The 23240-nt window shown below is 49.5% G+C and overlaps 1 protein-coding gene across 1 annotated transcript in view; it reads right to left on the reverse strand.

Moving 5' to 3' along the window:
- The window catches only part of KAT2B (lysine acetyltransferase 2B), a 54311-nt gene that overhangs the window by 29147 nt on the left and 1924 nt on the right, over positions 1-23240 (reverse strand). The window contains 4 exon segments of the mRNA XM_068152317.1: positions 1604-1785; positions 5055-5144; positions 6153-6298; positions 12590-12716. Coding sequence (XP_068008418.1) covers positions 1604-1785; positions 5055-5144; positions 6153-6298; positions 12590-12716 — 545 coding nt within the window.

Raw genomic sequence — 23240 nt, forward strand, 5'->3', positions numbered from 1 at the left:
CCTATCCTATCCTATCCTATCCTATCCTATCCTATCCTATCCTATCCTATCCTATCCTATCCTATCCTATCCTATCCTGCAACAAGAAAAGTGTGGCCAGCAGGGCTAGGGAGGTTCTGCTCCCCCTCTGTTCTGCTCTGCCCTGCTGAGACCACAGCTGCAATCCTGTGTCTGGTTTTGGGCTCCCCAGGTCAGGAGAGACAGAGACCTGCTGGAGAGAGTCTAAGGGAGAGCCAGGAGGATGCTTAGGGGACTTGAGCATCTCCCCTGTGAGAGAGACTGAGAGCCCTGGGGCTGTTGAGTCTGGAGAATTTTAGTACACAAAATAAGGCTCTTACATGAGGTTCTTGTCTGAAAAGACTGAGAGCAGCTCTGCAAACACAGAATCAAATCACAGAATCAACCAAGCTGGAAAACACCTCCAAGATCATCAAGTCACCAGTCACCCAGCACTATCTAATCAACTAGACCATGGCACTAAGTGCCTCATCCAGGCTTTGCTTAAACTGTGGTGGTGAAATCTGATGGTGGTGGAGTCTCTGTCCCTGGAGGTGTTCAAAAAAGGATTGGATGTGGCACTTGGAGCCATGGTTTAGTTGTCCTGAGGTGTTAGGTATTAGGTAATAGGTTGGACTTGATTATCTCTGAGATCTTTTCCAACCTGGTTGACTCTGTGTGATTCCTCCAGGGACACTGACCCCACCACCTCCCTGGGCAGCCCATTCCAATGGCCAATCTCTCTTTCTGGGAAGAGCTTCTTCCCAAGATCAAGCCTGAACACAGCTTGAGACTGTGTCCTCTTGTTCTGGTGCTGGTTGCCTGGGAGAAGAGACCAGCCCCCACCTGGCTACAACCTCCCTTCATATCACAGTATCACAAAGGTTGGAAGAGACCTCGAGGATCACTGAGTCCAAGCTGTCACCACAGACCTCATGACTAGACCATGACACCTAGTGCCACATCCAATCCCCTCCTGAACACCTCCAGGGATGGTGACTCCACCACCTCCCTGGGCAGCACATTCCAATGGCTAACAACTCTCTCTGGGAAGAACTTTCTCCTCACCTCCAGCCTAAACTTCCCCTGGCACAGCTTGAGACTGTGTCCTCTTGTTCTGGTGCTGCTTGCCTGGGAGAAGAGACCAACCCCTTCCTGGCTACAACCTCCCTTCAGGTAGTTGTAGAGAGCAATAAGGTCTCCCCTGAGCCTCCTCTTCTCCAGGCTAAACAACCCCAGCTCCCTCAGCCTCTCCTCACAGGGCTGTGCTCAAGGCCTCTCCCCAGCCTTGTTGCCCTTCTCTGGACATGTGCAAGTGTCTCAATGTCCTTCTTAAACTGAGGGGCCCAGAAATGGCCACAGTACTTCATGGAGCATGCAAAAGCATTGCTAGATACAGATGCCTGCAAGCTCTACTGAGTGTTCTCGGCCGATGAAGCACAGCTCTCAAGACGCAAGTGTGAGTGCTAAACTCTGCTGTGGCCTCTCTGAAATCCTCAGGCTTTCATGTAGTGGTGTTTAGGGCTGAAAACTCCACAAGGGGCACCTCTGGCAGGCAGATGACATGCTTGTGAGCAAGACTTGTAAGAAGCAGGAGCAGCATTACCTGGTGTAATTCACTTTATAAGCCGCAATGTCATCGTTGGGTGACCTCAGTCTCCGCTGAGAGGGAGTCTCCAGGTGCCAGTAGTTAATGCGGTTCAGAAACATTTTAGCCAGCTCCACTATGGTTTGCCTCTCCTTGGAGGGTAAATGGCTGAATTTGTACTGCACGAAATTATTCACACCCTTAAAGAGGAGAAAATGGTTGGTTTAGTCATTCAGCCAACATGTTGTGCAGGGGAGAACCTAGACACTGCTCACTTGGTGTTTATTGACCCTCAACTAGCATCACGTGGGAAAGGAAACAAATACCAGAGACCAAGAACACCTTCCTCTCTTAACTACTCACAGAATCAAACAGCTTGGAAGAGACCTCCAGGACCATCAAATCCAATCACCCAACCCTATCTAATCAAATAGACCATGGCACTAAGTGCCTCATCCAGGCTGTTCTTACACATCTCCAGGGACATGGACCCCACCAACTCCCTGGGCAGCACATTCCACTGGCCAATCTCTCTTGTTGGGAAGAGCTTCTTTCAGAGATCAAGCCTAAACCTCCCCTGGCACAGCTTGAGACTGTGTCCTCTTGTTCTGGTGATGGTTGCCTGGGAGAAGAGACCAACCCCCACCTGTCTACAACCTCCCTTCAGGTAGTTGTTGAGAGCAAGAAGGTCTCCCCTGAGCCTCCTCCTCTCCAGGCTAAGCAAGCCCAGCTCCCTCAGCCTCTCCTCACAGGGCTCCGTTTGTGGCCTCTCCCCAGCCTCATTGCCCTTCTCTGGATACATTCAAGAGTCTCAATGTCCTTCTTAAACTGAGGAGCCCAGAACTGGACACAGGACTCAAGGTGTGGCCTAACCAGTGCTGAGCACAGGGCACAATGACTTCCCTGCTCCTGCTGGCCACACTGTTCCTGATGCAGGCCAGGATGCCATTGGCCTCCTTGGCCACATGGGCACACTGCTGCCTCATGTTCAGGTTCAGCTGCTGTCAGCCACCACCCCCAGGTCCCTCTCTGCCTGGCTGCTCTGCAGCCACTCTGACCCCAGCCTGTAGCACTGCATGGGGTTGTTGTGCCCAGTGTGTAGAACCTGGTGCTTAGATGTGTTAAATCTCACGGCCTTGGACTCCACTGCTTGCCATGATCTGGTTCTGCTGTACACAGCAGCAGGTACATCCAGGCATGTTTCTTCTATCCACCTCCAGAAGCTGACTCAAAGGGAGAGAAGGAACAGTCTACATTTTAACTTGCTTCTCCAAGTTAAAGAAAAGAAAATTAAATCAGGGAAGAGAGATGCAGCAGGTTCTACTCCATATGCTCACGTATGAACAATCTTGCTGACAACCACACTGCATGATTTGTTTCCTCTGTAAGTTAAATATCACTTATAAACTTCTCCAGCTACTTTTCCATAGTAGACTTGTGGAGTTTTAGTCTTTAAGACTGTAAGTCTTTGGGCAATCCCAATCACCAATATGGACTGGCTTGGTGGAAGCTCAACATGAGCCACCAGTGTGCACCTGCAGTCCAGAAAGGCAATCACATTGTGGGCTGCATCAAGAGAAGTGTGGCCAGCAGGTCAAGGGATTGGATTCTCCCCCTCTATTCCACTCTGGTGAGACCCAATTAGAGTACTGTGTCCAGTTCTGGAGCCCCTAGCACAAGAAGGATCTGGAGGTGCTGGAAGGTGTCCAGAGAAGGGCCAGGAGGATGAGCAGAGGGCTGCAGCACCTCTCCTGTGAGGACAGACTGAGGGAGTTGAGGCTGTTCAGTCTGGCTCTGAGGAGAAGGCTCTGAGGAGACCTTATTGTGGCCTTCCTGTATCTGAAGAGGGCTACATGAAAGCTGGGGAGGGACTTTTTAGGTTGTCAGGTAGTGATAGGACTGGGGGAGAATGGAGCAAAACTGGAAATGGGTAGATTCAGACTGGATGTGGCTCTGAGCCACATCAATAAAGAGTTTTGATTTTCTTAAATTAGAAGATGTGAGAGTGGCAAGAAAATATTTACTGCACCTGAAAGCCTTCACATTTAAAACACCCTTTTTAAGAACAGAGCATCCATCCATCCACTGAGGGGAAAACACCAACCTCCTGCTTCAGGGAGGTCTGCAAACCTCTGCCCATTCTCACTGGAGCTAATGGACCTACTTGTGAACCAAACCTGCCTTCTGGCACAGGCTGCCCAGGGGGGTTGTGGAGTCTCATTCTCTGGAGATACTCAAAACTCACCTGGATGTGTTCCTCTGTGATCTGCTCTAGGTGCTCCTGCTCTGGCAGGGGGGTTGGGCTGGATGAGCTTTCGAGGTCCCTTCCAGCCCCTGCACTTCTGTGATTCTGTGATCCTCAGGAGTTGGCTTAATCAAAATCTGAATTTTTTCAGATGTTCCCCAGGCACTGAGAGCTACAAAAGCCTCAGTTATTCTTTGGCTTTGGCTTTGTTTTGTGTTGTGTACCCACTGAAGGAGAAGGCTATGATCTCACTGAACTGGCCTGCAACATTTGCACTGATTTAGAGGAAACAAGGGTCATTTTAACACTGGGTTTCAAAACACTTCAACAGCATTTTTCATCACTTGAAACAAAGGAAGATTAGAACTGCTGCACACAGCAACAGTATTCCAAGTTCACTCTCTAAAACCACAAAAAGAAGGTCACTTTCATTAAAGCATGAGATGAGTGATCAGAGAGGTCAAATAGGCATAGAACCATAGAATTGTCAGGGTTGGAAGGGACCTCAAGGCTCAGCCAGTTCCAAACCCCCTGCCATAAGCAGGGACACCTCACACTACAGCAGGTTGCTCACAGCCACATCCAGCCTGACCTTCAAAACCTCCAGGGATGAGGCTTCCACCACCTCCCTGGGCAACCTGTGCCAGGCTCTCACCACCCTCATGGGGAAGAACTTCTTCCTAACATCCAATCTGAATCTACCCATTTCTAGTTTTGCTCCATTCCCCCCAGTCCTATCACTCCCTGACACCCTCAAAAGTCCCTCCCCAGCTTTCTTGTAGCCCCCTTCAGATACTGGAAGGCCACAATTAGGTCTCCTCAGAGCCTTCTCTTCTCCAGACTGAACAGCCCCAACTCTCTCAGTCTGTCTCCATAGGAGAGCAGCTCCAGCCCTCTGCTCATCCTTGTGGCCCTGCTCTGGACATGTTCCAGCACCTCCAGGTAATGTAACTATTGTGCCAACGTTAAAGGAGAAGCAGCAGCAGCAGAAGTCTCCTACAGTACCCTACTTTGTCCTAAGGAATACACAGAAATATCTGCAAACTGCCTACACCCCCATGCTGTCGTATCTTTAAAACAAAACAAAAAACCCCAAACCCAATACAAATAATAAAAAAGCCCAAACCCACATCACACCAAAATCCCAAACCAACCAACCAACCTCCCCCCCAGCTGAAAAACAACACCACCCCCACCAACCAATGCCACATTTTGCCTCTCTACCTGCTCAATGCTGGGTTTCTCAAATGGTGGGCTTTCCAAAGATCCTTCCACCACAGGTTTTCCCATCTGTAAAATGCACTTCCTCAAAAGCTGTTGAAAATACACACAGTCATTTGGTTTCAGTTGCACACACAGGGGGGCAGGGGGAGGCTCAAGTGCACTGCACACTCCAGGCACACTTCTGGCTGTGGCTCTGCTGGCAGTTTTAGGCTGTGCCTAGGAAAGTCTTCCACAGATGAAGTAGGAAAGTGGTAGAATGTAAATCAATTGCCACCGGTAATAAATGGCCGTTGGATGTGAAAGGGAAAACAATGATAAGGTCTAAACAATCCACAGGTCTGATAACAGAAAGTTAGCTGTGTAAACTGACTCTCTTTCTCAGTTTCCTCACCCTAGCAGATACTAACTGATGCTTTTGCTTGGCTGTTGCTGACCTTGGCTGCATTCTTTGTTGTGGCTAAGCTCTAACAAGCTACTCCCTGCTCTTCCCTCCCTATTCTGTTTGGGGAGAAAGGGAGCAGAGGAGGGAAGCTCTTGGAAACCCCCTGGTTGTGTCCAGGGGGGGTTCTTGTGCTGTTTATAAATTGTAAATGCATCTCAAATGTCGTGGGTTTGTGTATTGTGTACACATTCACTGCATTCCATATTTCTAGATTTTAGTCTGCTTGCACCTAGTGCTTCATTTGCTGCCAGCTGAGCTGGTCTGGCAATTTTATCTTGGGGGTGGAAATTGCAACCCCCTACAACTTCACTGTGAATCCACTTCCTATGAAATGTGTGTAAGAGGCTCCTCTGAGCTAATGCAGGCAGCTAAGGTAGCATTTGTGCCAACTGACCTCCCCCAGTGAGTGAGTGAAGAGGGTAAGGCTTGCAGGCTGCACAGTTTAGAGACAGCTCCTCAGTCACTTGGATGACTTTTGGAGCTAGGCACAGTAAGTACACTACAAGAACCAGAACATCCAGGCCATCATCAGAGCATCATACTAGAGAAAAAAACAACCTCAACAGATGAGCAAATACAGCCTGAGGAGCAGTGAAGAGGGCTTATACCTGAGAGAGTGAAAAGCCCCTGCAAGAGGCTATACAAGTTCAGCTTACTTTGAACAGGTAGAAATAAACTTGCTTGGTGTCTGCATCTTCTTCTTTGTGTACACAGGTGAACAGATACTCCACATCCAAGACAATCCCCAGAAGCCTATTCATTTCTTCTTCAGACACATTCTCCAGGTGAGAAACGTGAGCAGCTAGACAAAACAAAAACCCAAACCTGTAAAAAGCTTACTGAGAGGACCCACAGCACAACTATGCTCCAGGGTACCTCAAATTAACCTGGGATGGTAAAGGCACTGATCCTGGAATAACCTGTTTAAGTGGAAGGGCTTACCAGGAGCAGCTGAAATATGTGTCACAGTCAGTATTCAGTATTCAGTGTCACTAAGGTTGGAAGAGACCTCAAAGATCACTGAGTCCAACATTGGAGCAATTGGTAAAGGCAGTGCAGTAGCACTGGGTACTCACACATTCTCACAGCACAGAAGTGAGGCCTGGGTGGAATCACAGCATCTGTTAACATTCTTGACAGGCCACACAAGTCCTGTCTGTGTTCATGTGGTACAATATATCAATAAATACATACAACAAGAGCAAGTGCAGGGTGCTGCACCTGGGCTGGAACAGTCCTCACTACCAACACAGGCTGGGGGAGGAGGTGAGAGAAAGCAGCCCTGAGGAAAAGGACTTGGGGGTGCTGATGAATGAGAAGCTGGACAGGAGCAGGCAGGGTGAGCTTGCAGCACAGAAGGCAAATCACAGCCTGGGCTGCATCCAAAGCAGCACTGCCAGCAGGTCCAGAGAGGTGATTCTGCCACTTTGCTCTGCTCTGGGGAGACCTCACCTGGAGTACTGTGTGCAGGTCTGGAGCACTCAGTATAGGAAGGACAGGGACCTGATGGAGAAGGTCCAGAGGAGGACCATGAGAATGATCAGGGGTTTGGAGCAGCTCTGCTACAAGGACAGGCTGAGGGAGCTGGGGGTGTTCAGCCTGGAGAAGAGGAGGCACTGGGGAGACCTAATAGCAGCCTGCTGGTACCTGAAGGGGGCTACAGGAAGCATGAAGAGAGACTGTTTGCAAAGGCCTGCAGGGACAGGATGACGGCAATGGCTTCAAACCAGAGCAGAGCAGATTTAGATTGGGTATCAGGAAGAAGTTCTTCACTATGAGGGTCATGTAACACTGCAACAGGTTGCCCAGGGAGGTGGTTGAGGCTCCTTCCCTGGAGACATTCAAGATGAGGCTGGATGAGGCCCTGGGCAGCCTGATCTAGTTGGGGATGTCCCTGCTGGCTGCAGGGAGGTCAGACTGGATGAGCTTTGGGGGTCCCTTCCAGCCCAGCCCATTCCATGATTTTTTCCCCAAGAGCTATGCTTTAAGACAAAGTTTCATGACTAAAGAAAATGAATCCATAATTGCCACACACTTCATAATGCAGCTTTTGATGCAGGTAGCACCTTCTGTGAAGAGAAAACCAAACCCAAAGCAAAGCAAAGCCAATACAAACCTCAGCAGCTCTGTAAACAGGCTTGTTGTTTTAATCTGGCTGTGCTTAGCCACGTCCCTTACTTTCATGTCTTGCAAGGCCAACCTACACTTCGTGCCCCCTATGTTAACAAAGGCTTTTCAGACTGGCTGTGCTTCAGAAGCCTACAGAAAAAAAGCCATCTTTCAACAGATCACAGCTTCCAAGAGACAAACTCCCTTTTATCTCCTCCAAAGGTAAACACAGTTCTACATCTGCAGTTTTCACAATCTTTAGGTTTAGTGTGGGTGAAGCAAGACACCCAGCTCAGGATGGTTTGAAGAGCAGCCCCCCAGGAAGAAAGAAGGCAATCTGGCACAAAAAGGCAGCTTCCAGAAAGAAGATATTTGCCTTACAAAAAGCCATGATCTTGGCTGACTGGAGGCCAAGGCCTATGGTGTGCATGTCCTCCACTGGGAAAGGGCAAGGAAATATCCCTTAGCTCACCCTGAGAGTGGTGAAGCCCTGGAATGGGTTGTGCAGGGAGGTGGTTGGGGCCCCATCCCTGGAGGTGTTTAAGCCCAGGCTGGATGAGGCTCTGGCCAGCCTGATCTAGTGTGGGGTGTCCCTGCCCATGGCAGGGGGGTTGGAACTAGATGATCCTTGTGGTCCCTTCCAACCCTGACTGATACCAGGATAAAAGAACAGGAAAAATATTTAAGTTGTTGGGTGTTTTTCCTATATTTGAATAACTTTTATCAATATTTACTTCTTCAATGATGATCTCAGATAGGCTAACATGATTAGGACTGGTAAGGAATCAGATCTGTGTTGAAAACTTCTTACAGGGGTAAGAAGCAAAATGACATTTGGCTTGGGGAAAGAAAAACAATCACATTTGTTGGCAACCCAGCAAAGATGCTTTGGTAAGCTCAGTGTGACACCTGCCAAAATGTTTCATAGTATCATAGAATCAGTCAGGGTTGGGAGGGACCACAAGGATCAGCCAGTTCCAACCCCCCTGCCATGGGCAGGGACACCCCACACTACATCAGCCTGGCCAGAGCCTCATCCAGCCTGGGCTTAAACACCTCCAGGGACGGGGCCCCAACCACCTCCCTGGACAACCCATTCCAGGGCTTCACCACTCTCATGGGGAAGAACTTCCTCCTCACCTCCAGCCTGAATCTCCCCACCTCCAGCTTCATTCCATTCCCCCTAGTCCTATCACTACCTGAGATCCTGAGCAGTCCCTCCCCAGCCTTCCTGTAGCCCCCCTTCAGATACTGGAAGGCCACAATGAGGTCACCTGGGAGTCTTCTCTTCTCCAGCCTGAACAGCCCCAACTCCTTCAGTCTGTCCTCACAGCAGAGCAGCTCCAGCCCTCTGCTCATCCTCCTGGCCCTGCTCTGGACACCTTCCAGCACCTCCAGATCCCTCTTCTCACAGGGGCTCCAGAACTGGAGGCAGTACTCCAGGTGGGGTCTCCCCAGAGCTGAGCAGAGGGGGAGAATCACCTCCCTTGCCCTGCTGGCCACACTTCTCCTGATGCAGCCCAGGCTCTGGTTGGCTTTCTGGGCTGCAAGTGCACACTGAGAGCTCCTGTTGAGCTTCTCCTCCCCCAGCACCCCCAAGTCTCTCTCCTCAGGGCTGCTTTCCAGCCAGTCCCTGCCCAGCCTGGATTCCAATTCTGTATATTTCAATTCTGTACATTTCTGCAGCTCCAACTCAAATGAATTACCAAAGCTCAGAACACTACAAAGATGCTAGCAATTGTTTTCACTTAAATGAGCATCTGTAACATTGAAGCTTAGCTGGGACACTTGAAGGCTGTGCTGCCATTCAGTGAGACTTGGACAGACTGAGAGCTGGGCAGAGAGGAACCTAATGAGATCCAACAGGGATTAGTGCAGAGTCCTGCACCTGGGAAGCAAGAATGAACTGCAGCAGGACAGGCTGGGAGGGGATCTGTTGGAGAGCAGCCCTGTGGAGAAGGACCTGGGAGCCCTGGTGGATAACAAGTTCTGCATGGGACAGCAATGTGCCCTGGTGGCCAAGAAGGCCAATGGGGTCCTGGGCTGCATTCAGAGCAGTGTGTCCAGCAGAGCCAGGGAGGTTCTCCTCCCCCTCTACTCTGCCCTGGTGATACCTCAGCTGGAATATTGCATCCAGTTGTGGGCTCCTCAGTTTAGGAGGGACAGGGATCTGCTGGAGAGAGTCCAACAAAGGACTACCAGGATGCTGAAGGGACTGGAGCACTGCCTGATGAGGAGAGGCTGAGAGCCCTGGGGCTGTTTGGTCTGGAGAGGAGAAGACAGAGAGGATTTAATCAATGTCTATAAGTATCTGAGGGCTGGGGCTCAAGATGGAGGGGACAGGCTCTGCTCAGCTGTACCCTGGGATAGGACAAGGGGCAGTGGATAGAAACTCCAGCACAGGAGCAGTGGAGCAGGCTGCCCAGAGAGGTTGTGGAGTCTCCTCTGGAGGCTTTCAAGCCCTGCCTGGATGTGTTCCTGTGTGACCTGCACTAGATTATATAGTTATGTGGCCCTGCTCTGGCAGAGACCATGATCTCCAGAGGTCCCTTCCAACCCCTGACATCCTTTGATCCTGTGATGATAGAGTGTCTGGAAGCTGCAATGGGCATGGCCACCATGAGCTGCCTTTAAGGACAAAGATGTAGAATTCCCAGCAGAAGAAAATCCTTTCTCCCCAAGCTACATGTGAGGGTTTAATATTCCCAAGGTGTCTGTTCTGACTTTGTGAAGGGCATACACAGCCTCCTAGATGAGCACGGCATTACAAATTGATAGCACAGGAAAGAAAACACACACTCACATAACAAAGGAAAGAAACATCAAGATAAGTAGCCATTTCCATGCAGTTTCCATAACAATGCTGCAAGTTACCTTGGCTACTCTCTGCCTGCACTTGAAGACTTTATTAATCCACAGAACTATCGCTCTGGCACTGAATCTAAAAGCGACACAAAGGGGGAAAGGAGCAGGGAAAGGAGGGGGGGGGGAAGGAGAAGGAGGGGGAGAAGGAGAAGGAGGGGAAAGGAGAAGGGGGGGAAAGGAGAAGGGGGGGAAAGGAGAAGGGGGGGAAAGGAGAAGGGGGGGAAAGGAGAAGGGGGGGAAAGGAGAAGGGGGGGAAAGGAGAAGGGGGGGAAGGAGAAGGGGGGGAAAGGAGAAGGGGGGAAAGGAGAAGGGGGGAAAGGAGAAGGGGGGAAAGGAGAAGGGGGGAAAGGAGAAGGGGGGGAAAGGAGAAGGGGGGGAAAGGAGAAGGGGGGAAAGGAGAAGGGGGGGAAAGGAGAAGGGGGGAAAGGAGAAGGGGGGGGAAGGAGAAGGGGGGAAAGGAGAAGGGGGGAAAGGAGAAGGGGGGGAAAGGAGAAGGGGGGAAAGGAGAAGGGGGGGAAAGGAGAAGGGGGGAAAGGAGAAGGGGGAAAAGGAGAAGGGGGAAGGAGAAGGGGGGAAAGGAGAAGGGGGGGAAGGAGAAGGGGGGAAGGAGAAGGGGGAAGGAGAAGGGGGGAAGGAAAGGGGGGGAAGGAGAAGGGGGGAAGGAGAAGGGGGGGAAGGAGAAGGGGGGAAGGAGAAGGGGGGAAGGAGAAGGGGGAAGGAGAAGGGGGAAGGAGAAGGGGGGAAGGAAAGGGGGGGGAAGGAGAAGGGGGGAAGGAGAAGGGGGGGAAGGAGAAGGGGGGAAGGAGAAGGGGGGAAGGAGAAGGGGGGAAGGAGAAGGGGGAAGGAGAAGGGGGGGAAAGGAGAAGGGGGGGAAAGGAGAAGGGGGGAAGGAGAAGGGGGAAGGAGAAGGGGGGGAAGGAGAAGGGGAAGTACTTAAGCACATGGTGAGGAAGGTGTCCACTGTCTCTTTCAACAGCAGTGTGCACACAGAGCCAGCAGCAGTGTATGTAAGACAGGAAAAGCAAGGAATACCAACATATGCTACATGAAGGTGCACAGCAGGAGCTGAAGACAGTGCTGGGAAAGACAGAGGCTGAATGTGTATGTAACATCCTAACACATCCATTAACCGGTTTTCAAAGTGAGCAACAGGGAACTGGACCCTGTGACACAGCAGACACCAACCGAATGGAGCTCCTGGTGCACAGCAGCTGAGCTTGGGGCGGGTGGGGAGACCATTCACCCAGCTCAAAGCTCAGTCATCGCTACAGCTTTGAGCAGTGGCCCAAAATGTGGCCCCACCCCCACTGCCCCAGATGGAAAAAAACACATCAGGAAAAACCCAGCAGTGAGCCAAGCTGTGGAGCTGAGTCACACACAGAATACAAATGTGAGGCAAGTAGGCAGAAATAGGCTCGATGAGCTAATACCCAGCACCAAACAGATTAGTGCACTAGAACCTGCCCTGGCTGGAAGGCTGAGAGGTGGCTCAAGGGAGGCTTTTGTCTAGGATTACAGGTCTGCAGCCCTCAGTATAGGACAGGGACCTGATGGAGTGGGTCCAGAGGAGGGCCACAAAGATGATCAGGGGCTTGGAGCACCTCTGCTATGAGGACAGGCTGAGGGAGCTGGGGGTGTTCAGCCTGGAGAAGAGGAGGCTCTGGGGAGACCTAATAGCAGCCTGCCAGTACCTGAAGGGGGCTACAGGAAGGCTGCAGAGAGACTGTTTGCAAAGGCCTGCAGGGACAGGACGAGGGACATTGGCTTCAAACTAGAGCAGAGCAGATTGAGATTGGATGTGAGGAACAAATTCTTCACTATGAGGGAGGTGGAACAGGTTGCCCAGGGAGGTGGTTGAGACTCCTTCCCTGGAGATATTCAAGGTGAGTCTGGATGAGGCCCTGGGCAGCCTGAGCTAGCTGGGGATGTCCCTGCTGGCTGCAGGGAGGTTGGACTGGATGAGCTTTGGAGGTCCCTTCCAGCCTTACAAGTTATTGACATTCATGTTGAATCATAACCCCTGCTTCAAGGTCTTGGCAGGGTGTCTTGAGTGCCATCCCCCAACACTGGCAGCTCCTGGGTGTGGGGCCAGGAGTGGAGGAGACAGGCGAGAGCTTACCCAGCGTGTGGCTGCAGCTGCGGCAGGGCTCCGCCAGGCTGGCAGCCGCCTGCTGCACCTCTGCGCGGGGCGGCGTGGGAGGTGGGTTGGGGTTCTTCCAGCCATTGCATTTACAGGATTCCTCGGCCTGAAATCAGAGCAAAGAGGTGTGCATCAGCGCTGTCAAGCACCAGAACTTGCTTCAGCTGTTGTAACTTCAAAAGGAATAAAACATAACATTGTTAACCACCGGTTGTCTTTTTGTTCTGCATTTATGTTCCGGGGAGGATTTTCAGGGTCTTTTGTTGCTGTTGTGGCTTTGTTTGGTTTTGCTTTTTCTCTACCACATAGTTAGAGTTTGTTTGCTAGAAATAGTAAGGAAGAACAGTACAACTACCAGAGAGACTAACACAGCTCTGGAAAAGAAGGGGGGAAAAGCCATGTAAACAAAAAGTCTTCACTCCAGTAGTATTTGACCACTTACTGGTACAGATCCTGCCACCAAGAGAGTGCTAAGGATTTAAACACAAACAGGGTATCACAGAATGTCAGGGGATGGAAAGGACCTCAAAAGCTCATCCAGTCCAACTCCCCTACCACAGCAGGATCACCTAGACCACCTCACACAGGAACACATCCAGGAGAGTTTTGAATACCTCCAGAGAGGGAGACTCCACAACCCCCATGGGCAGCCTGTTCCAGGGCTCTGTCACCCTCACAGGGAAATAATTCTCCCTCATGTTCACATGGAACTTCCTATGCCTCAGCTTCCACCATTGCCCCTTGTGCTGGCATTGGGCATCACCCAGCAGAGCCTGGCTGCATCCCCTTGGCACTCACCCTGCAGCACATCTTTATCAGCATGAATGAGGACACCCTCAGGCTCCTCCTCTCCAAGCTACAGAGGCCTCAGATCCCTCAGGCTCTCCTCATAAGGAAGATGTTCCTCTCACTTAACCATTTTTGTGGCTCTGTGCTGGACTCTCTCTAGTAGCTCCCTGTCCCTCTTGAACTGAGGGGCCCAGAACTGGACACAACACTCCAGATGCAGCCTCAGCAGGGCAGAGTAGAGGGGGAGGAGAACCTCTCTCCACCTACTAACCACAGCCCTTCTAATCCACCCCAGGATGCCATTGGCCTTCTTGGCCACAAGAGCACATTGCTGTCTCATGGTCAACCTCCCATCCACTAGGACCCCCAGGTCCTTTTCCCCTTCACTGCTCTCCAGCAGGTCACTCCCCAGCCTATACTGATACCTGGGGTTGTTCTTTCCCAGGTGCAAGACTGTCCCCTCGCCCTTGTTGTATGTCATTCCATTTCTCTCTGCCCAGCTCCCAGCCTGTCTAAGCCTGGCTGAATGGCAGCACAGCCCTCTGGTGTGTCAGCCATGCCGCCCAGCTTTGTCTCTAACAGGTTTATCACTGCTTTATCAGCTACACTAGCCACAGGGAATCACTCAACTGAAACCATGCTCATGACAACCAAAGTAGGGTGAACCAAACTGAAACTCCAGCCTCAGATTGCAGCTAAAAGGGGCATCCATGAGGGGAGACTCTGTGACTTTGGTAATCATGTCTCAAATCATCCAGATCCTAATTATCCAACAAGTAGCATTACAGGAGGGGATTTTCTTCTGCATATCCAAATATCTTAGTTATTTTGATGGTAATGTACTTAAGGCATCATTCATACTCCTACCTGAGGATCAAATTGGAAGGGAATTGTGCTTTTCTACTGTGCAGAGATCTCTGTGCACTGGGCTGTAACCAGAGATGCAGGGATTTGCACTGCCAAGGCCTCAGAGAGGACAGTATGCCAACTGCTGCATCATATCTATACCTGAAACAATCTTGGTAGGAAAAAACTGCAGTATTAATATATCCAGTGCTAATGTGTCATTTCCCCAACCTGATTCTGAGTGTATTTAATGCAATCTATTTCAGGAAACCAATTCAGCCTCCTTTCATGTTTCCAAGTCCAATCTTACCTACGGAAGAAGCGCCTAGGAGAAGCAAGAAAGGATCACAGGTTGACAGTTCCTAAGGCTGGCAGCTTTGAGGACTGATGGCAAATTGTTCTTCCAAACTAATTTCAATAGTCAGCAACCTGAGCACCAAGCAAAGCGCTGCCTGCAGCTGACTGAACAGCAGAGGATGTTTTTACCATCTCTAATGCTCAAGTGTTTATCCAGCTGGGCTCCTGACCCCAGGTGCCATGGACTCTGCCTGCGTCCAGGCCCAGCTGGCAGATACAAAAAGGTGGCCAAGATCCACCAGGATGACTCAGAAATCCAGCTTCAAATGCCCAGCAAAAACCATTTCCAGATACTTCCCTTGGAAAGGAGACAATGTGCAGTCTCTGACCCTCTAGGTCTCCCAATTCACCGCATGGGTGCAGGCTGCCTGCCTCTCCGTGTGTTTACAATGTGGCATCAGGGGGGAGTCACTACCAAACAAAGGGAAGATTAAAATGATTTCATTCTTTTTCCTAAGGCATCCTAAACTGCTATCTGGATTGCTTCATGGTGGGTTTTGTGTTTGTCTTTCTACCATGCTTTCTATGAGTAATATGGTTGGCAGAGAACTGAACAAGGCCCCGTGTTATTTTCCAGCAGAAACTGCCTCTCACAGTTTCACAGGCACTGGGCCTGTGTTACTGCTTTGTTATCCAGATCTACAGGACCTTTTAAAGTGTGATGACTAGAAAGGGAGATGAGTGATTGAGTGACACCTGTGAACCAAGGGTTGCATGGACTTTGGACCTATGGGAAATGACATGAACCCCCATTTTCAATCAGTGTCTTGAGCTAGACAAAACCAATGCCAAATGAGCTATGCACATTAGCTTGTGGGGAGAGGCAATGCTGCCATGAAAGTTTCTGCAGTTAAGACAAGGATAGGGAAAAGAGCAGAAAAATAGATTATTGCCAAAGAAAATTCAAGAGGCAATCACAAATAGGTCCTCAAAAATATATTGCATAATATTTCAGGGCACTCGATTTGGTCCTTCCCATGCAGCTGTCCAGACAAATGTTCAGCACTGTCAATTACAGAGTCACAGAATTGACCAGGTTGGAAAAGACCTCAGGCATCATCAAGTCCAACCTAGCACCCAGCACCATCTAATCAACTAAACCATGGCACCGAGTGCCTCATCCAGTCTCTTTTTAAACACTTCCAGAGGCGGTGACTCCATCACCTCCCTGGGCAGCACATCCCAGTGGCCAATCTCTCTCTATGTGAAGAATTTCTTCCTAACATCCAGCCTAAATCTCCCCTGGCGCAGCTTCAGACTGTGTCTTTTCCTTCTGTCACTGCTTGCCTGGGAGAAGAGACCAACCCCTACCTGGCTACAACCTCCCTTCAGGTAGTTGTGGAGAGCAGTAAGGTCTCCCCTGAGCCTCCTCTTCTCCAGGCTGAACAACTCCATCTCCCTCAGCCTCTCCTCACAGGGCTGTGCTCCAGACCCCTCACCAGCCTCGTTGCCCTATTACTGACACAACATCATGTTTATTATGAATTGCATTAAATCATACCACAACAAAACATGCTTATAAAAACCCCAAACTCAAACCAGACACAAGCCTTCTGAGATTACTTTTTTTTTTGCCTTCCAAGTGGAAGCAGCATTTCACAGAAGCTCACCACACACTGTTTACTATCAGGCTTCAAAACTATCAACAGTGAGTAACTACATAAACTTCAGTGTCACACAACAATTAACAGCAAAGCTGCAAACAAACAGATGTACAGATCGTGACAACGGCTCAGCCAAGCCAGCCAAAAATAAATATCAACCCACCCACGGAAGAAGAACAGCAGGGGTTTTTTTTCTGCCCTCAGTAGTGTTTCCTCACTTGATCTTCTGGAAGCAACTGGTACTTTGTATTGTTCAAATTATCCCAGCAATCTTTCTCAAACAGCTACTAGGGTGGGGGCTCTTTTCCCCTTCATCTCTCTGTAAACCACCAGGATCAGCACAAATGGAATGGAATGGAATGGAATGGAATGGAATGGAATGGAATGGAATGGAATGGAATGGAATGGAATGGAATGGAATGGAATAGAATAGAATAGAATAGAATAGAATAGAATAGAATAGAATAGAATAGACCAGACCAGACCAGACCAGACCAGGTTGGAAGAGACCTTCAAGATCATCGTGTCCAACCCATCATCCAACACCACCTAATCAACTAACCCATGGCACCAAGCACCCTGTCAAGTCTCCTCCTGAACACCTCCAGTGATGGTGACTCCACCACCTCCCCAGGCAGCCCATTCCAATGGGCAATCACTCTCTCTGTGTAAAACTTCCTCCTAACCTCCAGCCTAAACCTCCCCTGGTCCAGCCTGAGACTGTGTCCTCTTGTTCTGGTGCTGGCTGCCTGGGAGAAGAGACCAACCTCTGCCTGTCTACAACCTCCCTTCAGGTAGTTGTAGACAGCAATAAGGTCACCCCTGAGTCTCCTCTTCTCCAGGCTAAGCAACCCCAGCTCCCTCAGCCTCTCCTCACAGGGCTGTGTTCCAAACCCCTCACCAACTTCGTTGCCCTTCTCTGGACTCGTTCCAGCAAGTCAACCTCCTTCCTAAACTGAGGAGCCCAGAACTGGACACAGTACTCGAGGTGTAGCCTAACCAGTGCAGTGTACAGGGGCAGAATGACCTCCCTGCTCCTGCTGGCCACACTGTTCCTGATGCAGGCCAGGATGCCATTGGCCCTCCTGGCTGCCTCAGCACACTGCAGGCTCATGTTCAGCCTACCATCAACCAGCATCCCCAGGTCCCTCTCTGCCTGGCTGCTCTCAGCCACTCTGACCCCAGCCTGTAGCTCTGCATGGGGTTGGTGTGGCCGATGTGCAGAACCTGGCACTTGGATGTGTTCAATCTCATGCTGTTGGACTCTGTCCTTCTATCCAGCCTGTTGAGTCCCTCTGCAGAGCCTCTCTGCCCTCCAGCAGATCAACTCCTGGCCCCAGCAACATAACCCAAACCTAAGCTTTCACTGTTGATGTTGACAGTGAAACTGTTTTGCACTGAACATACAATGTGCATTCCTTAGCAGCTTAAGTTGCTGAGTTGCTTTAAGTCTTCCCCAGGCTTTTGCTCATTCAGTCCTTTTCTTTGACTATCTTCAGCTTTTTCCTTTCTTTCTTCCTTTTTTCTCTTTTTTTAATGTCACTCATCTGCTTTTCATTAGAAAATAAAGTATGACTTCACCTCTGAAAAAAAACCACAACCACATAATTGAAGATCAAAATAGTTTGAGGGGGCAGGGGTGAATACAAAGCAGCATGTTAACTAGCACAGGCAGCCCTTGGAGCCTTGCTTTCTGGGACACCTGCAGAGCCTTGATAAAGCCACAGGAGAAAGTTGGCGCCTTCTGCCTTACTGAAGTCTGCAAAGTAATGACTGTCACCTCTGCAGGCCAGGGGATCACAAACACTGCATCTTCACTGGCTATTTTAAACAAAATCAATTAAATCCATTAATTTGAATCAACCATGCAATTAATCAACATCAACAATTGCACACTGCTGCCTGCACCGTCACCCTGCACCCTGCCACCCCCGGAACAAACCAACCAACCAACCCACCACCAACACCCAAACCCAAACATCAGCAGCCAGAAAAACCCCAACTACCCAACCAACCAACAAGGCAGAAAGTATGTCCAGTTTGCACTATGGAACAGGATTTCAACAACCTTTTTGACCCCTTCCACATGAGGTGGTGTGTTACAATGCGGGACATCAAACTATCCAGTAGCTCTCGGCAGTGCAAACTGCAGCTCCTGGCAAAGGGAACCGGAGCTGTTCAGCCTGGGGAAGAGAAAGCTCTGGGGAGACCTCATAGATACATTTCAGTATTTGAAGGGGACCTATACAAAGTCTGGAGAAGGACTGTCCAGAAGGTCTTGTAGCAATAAGAAGAGGTGAAATGGTTTTAAACTGGAGCAGGGTAGATTTAGGTTGGGCATTAGGAGGAAGATCTTTGCAATGAGAGCAGTAAAATACTGAAACAGGCTGCCCAGGGATGTGGTGGAGGCCCCATCCCTGGAGACTGCCAAGAACAGACTTTATGTCACCCTGGGCATCCTGATCTAGTTGGAGGTGTCCCTGCTGACCACCAAGGGGTTGGACAAGATGACCTTTGAGGGCCCCTTCCAACTCCCAATGTGATCTGTGAATCTGTAAGACATGAATATACCAACAGCAGGCTAAAAATGGACAGGGGAAAAAATACAGCACACTAACACTTGTTGCTAGCATCTTTATTTTAAAAGGAAGCACCTCTAAGTTGCAACATAACACATCTCAGCACCTTTTAAGTCAGTTTCAGGTATCTAAATGAATCAAGAATGTTACAGTAACATACAGACTAAAATATTTCTCCCCTTTTTGGGCAGTGAAACAAGCACAGGAATATAAAAACTTTGAGCTAACCTAATGCCTAAGTGAGAGACCCCAACAGTTTCAAAACTGAGTTTCAAAACAGCTGGTTTTTTTGCTGGGTCCTCTCTCCAACTCAAAATCACACAGGTTGCCCTGTTTGGCAACTGAGATGCCAAGCAGACTTAACAGATTACACATACCCAACATTACAGACCCTTCTGTTTCCAGCAAATAGAATTACTCTGGAAAGAAAACCAACAATATTCTTCCTCCCAATACACAAAGCCACAAAAAGTGCCCTGTAAGGTGTTTCTTTCCTGCAAACAATGATCCCAAACTGATGCTTTTAACAAAGAAGCATAGAATCAGGAGAACTGTTAGGGTTGGAAGGGACCTCAAGGATCAGCCAGTTCCAAACCCCCTGCCATGGGCAGGGACACCTCACACTGCAGCAGGTTGCTCACAGCCTGGCTGCAAAAACCTCCAGCAATGAGGCTTCCACCACCTCCCTGGGCAACCTGTTCCAGTGTCTGATCACCCTCATGGGGAAGAACTTCTTCCTAACATCCAATCTGAATCTACCCATTTCTACTTCTGTTCCATCCCCCCATTCCTATCAATCCCTGACACCCTAAGAAGTCCCTCCCCAGCTTTCTTGTAGCCCCCCTCAGACTCTGGAAGGCCACAATAAGGTCTCCTGGGAGCCTTCTCTTCTCCAGACTGAACAACCCCAACTCTCTCAGTCTGTCTCCATAGGAGAGGTGCTTCAGCCCTCTGATCAATAGCACACAAGCCATAACAAACACACTGACAAATTGCAAATACTTGTTTTTCCTGCTCAGATGTCCAGTACCCAGCAGCCAGAGACACAGCCACTGCTTGGAGAGCCACTCAGACACAGCAGGAAATTAAGCAGACAGACTCATCTTCAACAGTACAAAATAAATAGTTCCATGCTCAGCTCTGAGGACCTGTTCTGAATGTATTGATTTCATTCCCTGTATTTTACAGTTTCATTTACATCCAGGTTACCATATAAAGCTTTTCCAAATAACAAGAGACCCAGTTCCACCTTGCAAATGCAATGGTCGATTTCCTACTCAGTTGAAAGGAAGATGCTTTAATTTGACCTGAAAATGACAGTACCAAAGCATTGTTGGATGTCTTACATGTCTCCCATAGACTTCTGCAGAAGATAACTTAAACACATATCCAGTTGGCATTCAAGGAGCTGCACTCATACTATCACACTCTCATCTTCATGTGCCCTATCAAAGTCAGGGAAAAAAATAATTGCTTATAGAACTGGTGGTCCACATTCATGTGCAGAATCCTAGAACAGTCCAGGCCAGAAAGGACCTCCAAAGCCCATCCAGTCCAACCTCCCCATAGTCAGCAGGGACACCCCCAAGTAGATCAGGCTGCCCAGGGCCTCGTCCAGCCTCACCTTGAATATCTCCAGGGAAGGAGCCTCAACCACCTCCCTGGGCAATCTGTTCCAGTATCCCACCACCCTCATAGTCAAGAACTTGTTCCTAACATCCAATCTAAATCTGCTCTGCTCTAGTTTGAAGCTTAAGAGGAAAAGAAAAACCCCACTGAGGTCACTCTAGGAAGAGAAGTGGGAGAAAGTGCTTCTACCAAGCATCAGCAGCTGGTCTACAACCTGGGACTCAGATTTTACATCAACCTCTACCACTCACTCACCTGCAGCAGGTCCTTGGCCAGGTCATCTTATCATAGCCCTTTTTAGGCTCTGCTCATTGTATTTGCCTAAAGCACAAGGTCTTTCTTCAAGCAGGTATTACTGGCTGTTACTTGTGCAAATGATTTGGGCTACTGGGTTGTAATTATATTTAAGCACCCAGGAGTTAGGGCAAGATATATGTAACCAGAAATGACCAATTTTACAGCTAAATCAATGTACTAAAATAGCACAACTTGTTTAGAAGAAAAACTCCCAATGGAACTGAAGAGAAAGTTGTATCTTCACATACTGTAAACCAACATGGGGGGGGGGGGTTAAAGCTGAGGAGACTTCCTCCTACATCTTCATTGAATATATTTACTTAAATCACACAGTGCTGCTTTTATGTAAAAGCACTGCAAGCTTGCATGCCTAATGCTGGAGGAACCCAGAGCGATCTGTGTAGCCATTCATACACCCAGAGATGCAGCAAGTGCCAAACACAAAACCCCACACAGCATACAGCACTACTGTGCACTCCCCCACGCCACAAGAACTGTGCCAGGTCCTAAGTTCACCTTGAGTACTGTGTCCACTTCTGGGCTCCTCAGTTTAAGAAGGGCATTGAGATACTTGAATGTGTCTAGCAATGGGCAACAAGGCTGGGGAGAGGTCTGGAGCACAGCCCTGTGAGGAGAGGCTGGGGTTGTTTAGCCTGAAGAAAAGGAGGCTCAGGGCCTCCTTTGGCTCATTGCCATCAACAACTACCTGAAGGGAGGTTGTAGCCAGGTGGGGGTTCGTCTCTTCTCCCAAGCAACCACCACCAGAACAAGAGGACACAGTCTCAAGCTGTGCCAGGGGAAGTTTAGGCTTGAGGTGAGGAGCAAGTTCTTCACAGAAAGAGTAATTGGCCTTTGGAATGTGCTGCCCAGGGAGGTGGTGGAGTCACTGCCCCTGGGGCACTTGAAGCCATGGTTTAGTTGTCATGAGGTGTTAGGTGTTAGGTTGGACTTGATGATCTCTGAGGTCTTTTCCAGCCTCCTTGATTCTGTGATTTATCTTCACACTCAGAAAGCTGCATTCTTCATCCACAACAACTAACTGGGACACTTGGGAAGGTTGGGGTTTGCTATTGTTGGGTGGTTTGGGGCTTTAGGGGGGGATTTTGGTATGGGGTTGGGGTTTTTTTTGGTTGGTTTTTTGTTTTGTTTGGGTTTTGTTTAGTTTTGTGGTTTGGGTTTTTTTGGTGGGGTGGGTTGGGGGGCAGGGGTTTTGTTCTGGTTTGATTTTGTTTCTTTGGCTTTGCTTGGGTTTTATAGACAGAAAAGACTGTTCTCTCTTCATCCCTGGTTGTGTTCCTAACCAGTTCCGTGTGCTGAATTTTGAGATGAATTTTGTGGGAGGAGGAGCCTGACGCTAAGGGTGCCCTTACATAACTTCTGCACAGCTCTGTGCAGACTTACACAAGATTCAGCTATGAATGAAACTGAGAGGAGCACAGAGACCTCCTTTGGCGACGGTGTGTTTGCCCTCTCTCACTCTTTTTGCACTCACACACAGGAACGCAAAATAAAAGGAAGAGAAGTTGCAGCTGGAAGGCAGAGTTCAAAGCTACACTTTTCACTGCTACAGTTTCTTGAAGACCACTAATGTTACGAGCCAAACAGCATCGTTTTGGAGAACTTGCCAGGCATTGAGGGGAAAGGAAATTCTTCCACCCTGCTCAGTCCTTCTCTCTTGATCCCCCTTATCCCCCTCCATCCGCTGCATGCACCCAGGACTTCTCACAGAAGCAAGCCAGCAAGGATACTCCAGCAGAGCACCAGCAGTAGGGGCTGTCACCACACTGCACCCCACCATCAGAGCCCTACGAAAGGGGAATAAAGGGCTGCAGACAAGCCACAAAATGCCTTCCTATATTGTTGTCATCGTCCCTCCCTCCCCTGCCCCCCTCCTCCAAATCACATTCATCTCTCTTCCAACACAGCACCTGCAGCAGTGCACATGTGGTGTATCATCAGGCCCCCCAAAAAGCAAAGGGTTTGGAAGAGATAAGGCTGCCTGCACTTCACAACACAAATATCTCTGTGGGGCAACACATGTCAGGAGAAGGCCCTCACAAAGATCATCTGGAGGTACATCAAGGGAAGAAACAAGAAGAGTCCAGGGAAGAAAAAAAGCAATTCACACAAACACCACACGCACTCCTAACAACCTGTGGGTATCTTAGTCACCCCACAAACAGCCTCATTTGAAAGCAAGTCTTGGTAACTTTAAGACACGGGTTGCAAAGGGGAGGCAGCAGTGGAAACACTGCAAACCATGCCACCATCACAGTCAGGGCCACAAGTTTCAAGTAAATCAGCTGCCTTTTTAACTGTGACACGAGTGTAACCTTGCAGTGCTCCGTGAATGCAACAAAGCTGAAGCCGAGGTGCCTGCAGGTTGGGCAACAGCTAAGAAACTGAACTGTGTGTGGCTTCCTTAACTTGCACTCACATTGCACCATGCCTTCAGCCCACAGCTGAAGCTCCTCACACCACCAGGCAAGACAGCATTCGCGCTGTGATGCTTCCTCATGTGCACTGCCA

This window comes from Melanerpes formicivorus, unplaced genomic scaffold (assembly GCF_026170545.1).
Source record: "Melanerpes formicivorus ecotype bairdi unplaced genomic scaffold, bMelFor1.0.p_v2 SCAF_23, whole genome shotgun sequence".
NCBI lineage: Eukaryota > Metazoa > Chordata > Aves > Piciformes > Picidae > Melanerpes > Melanerpes formicivorus.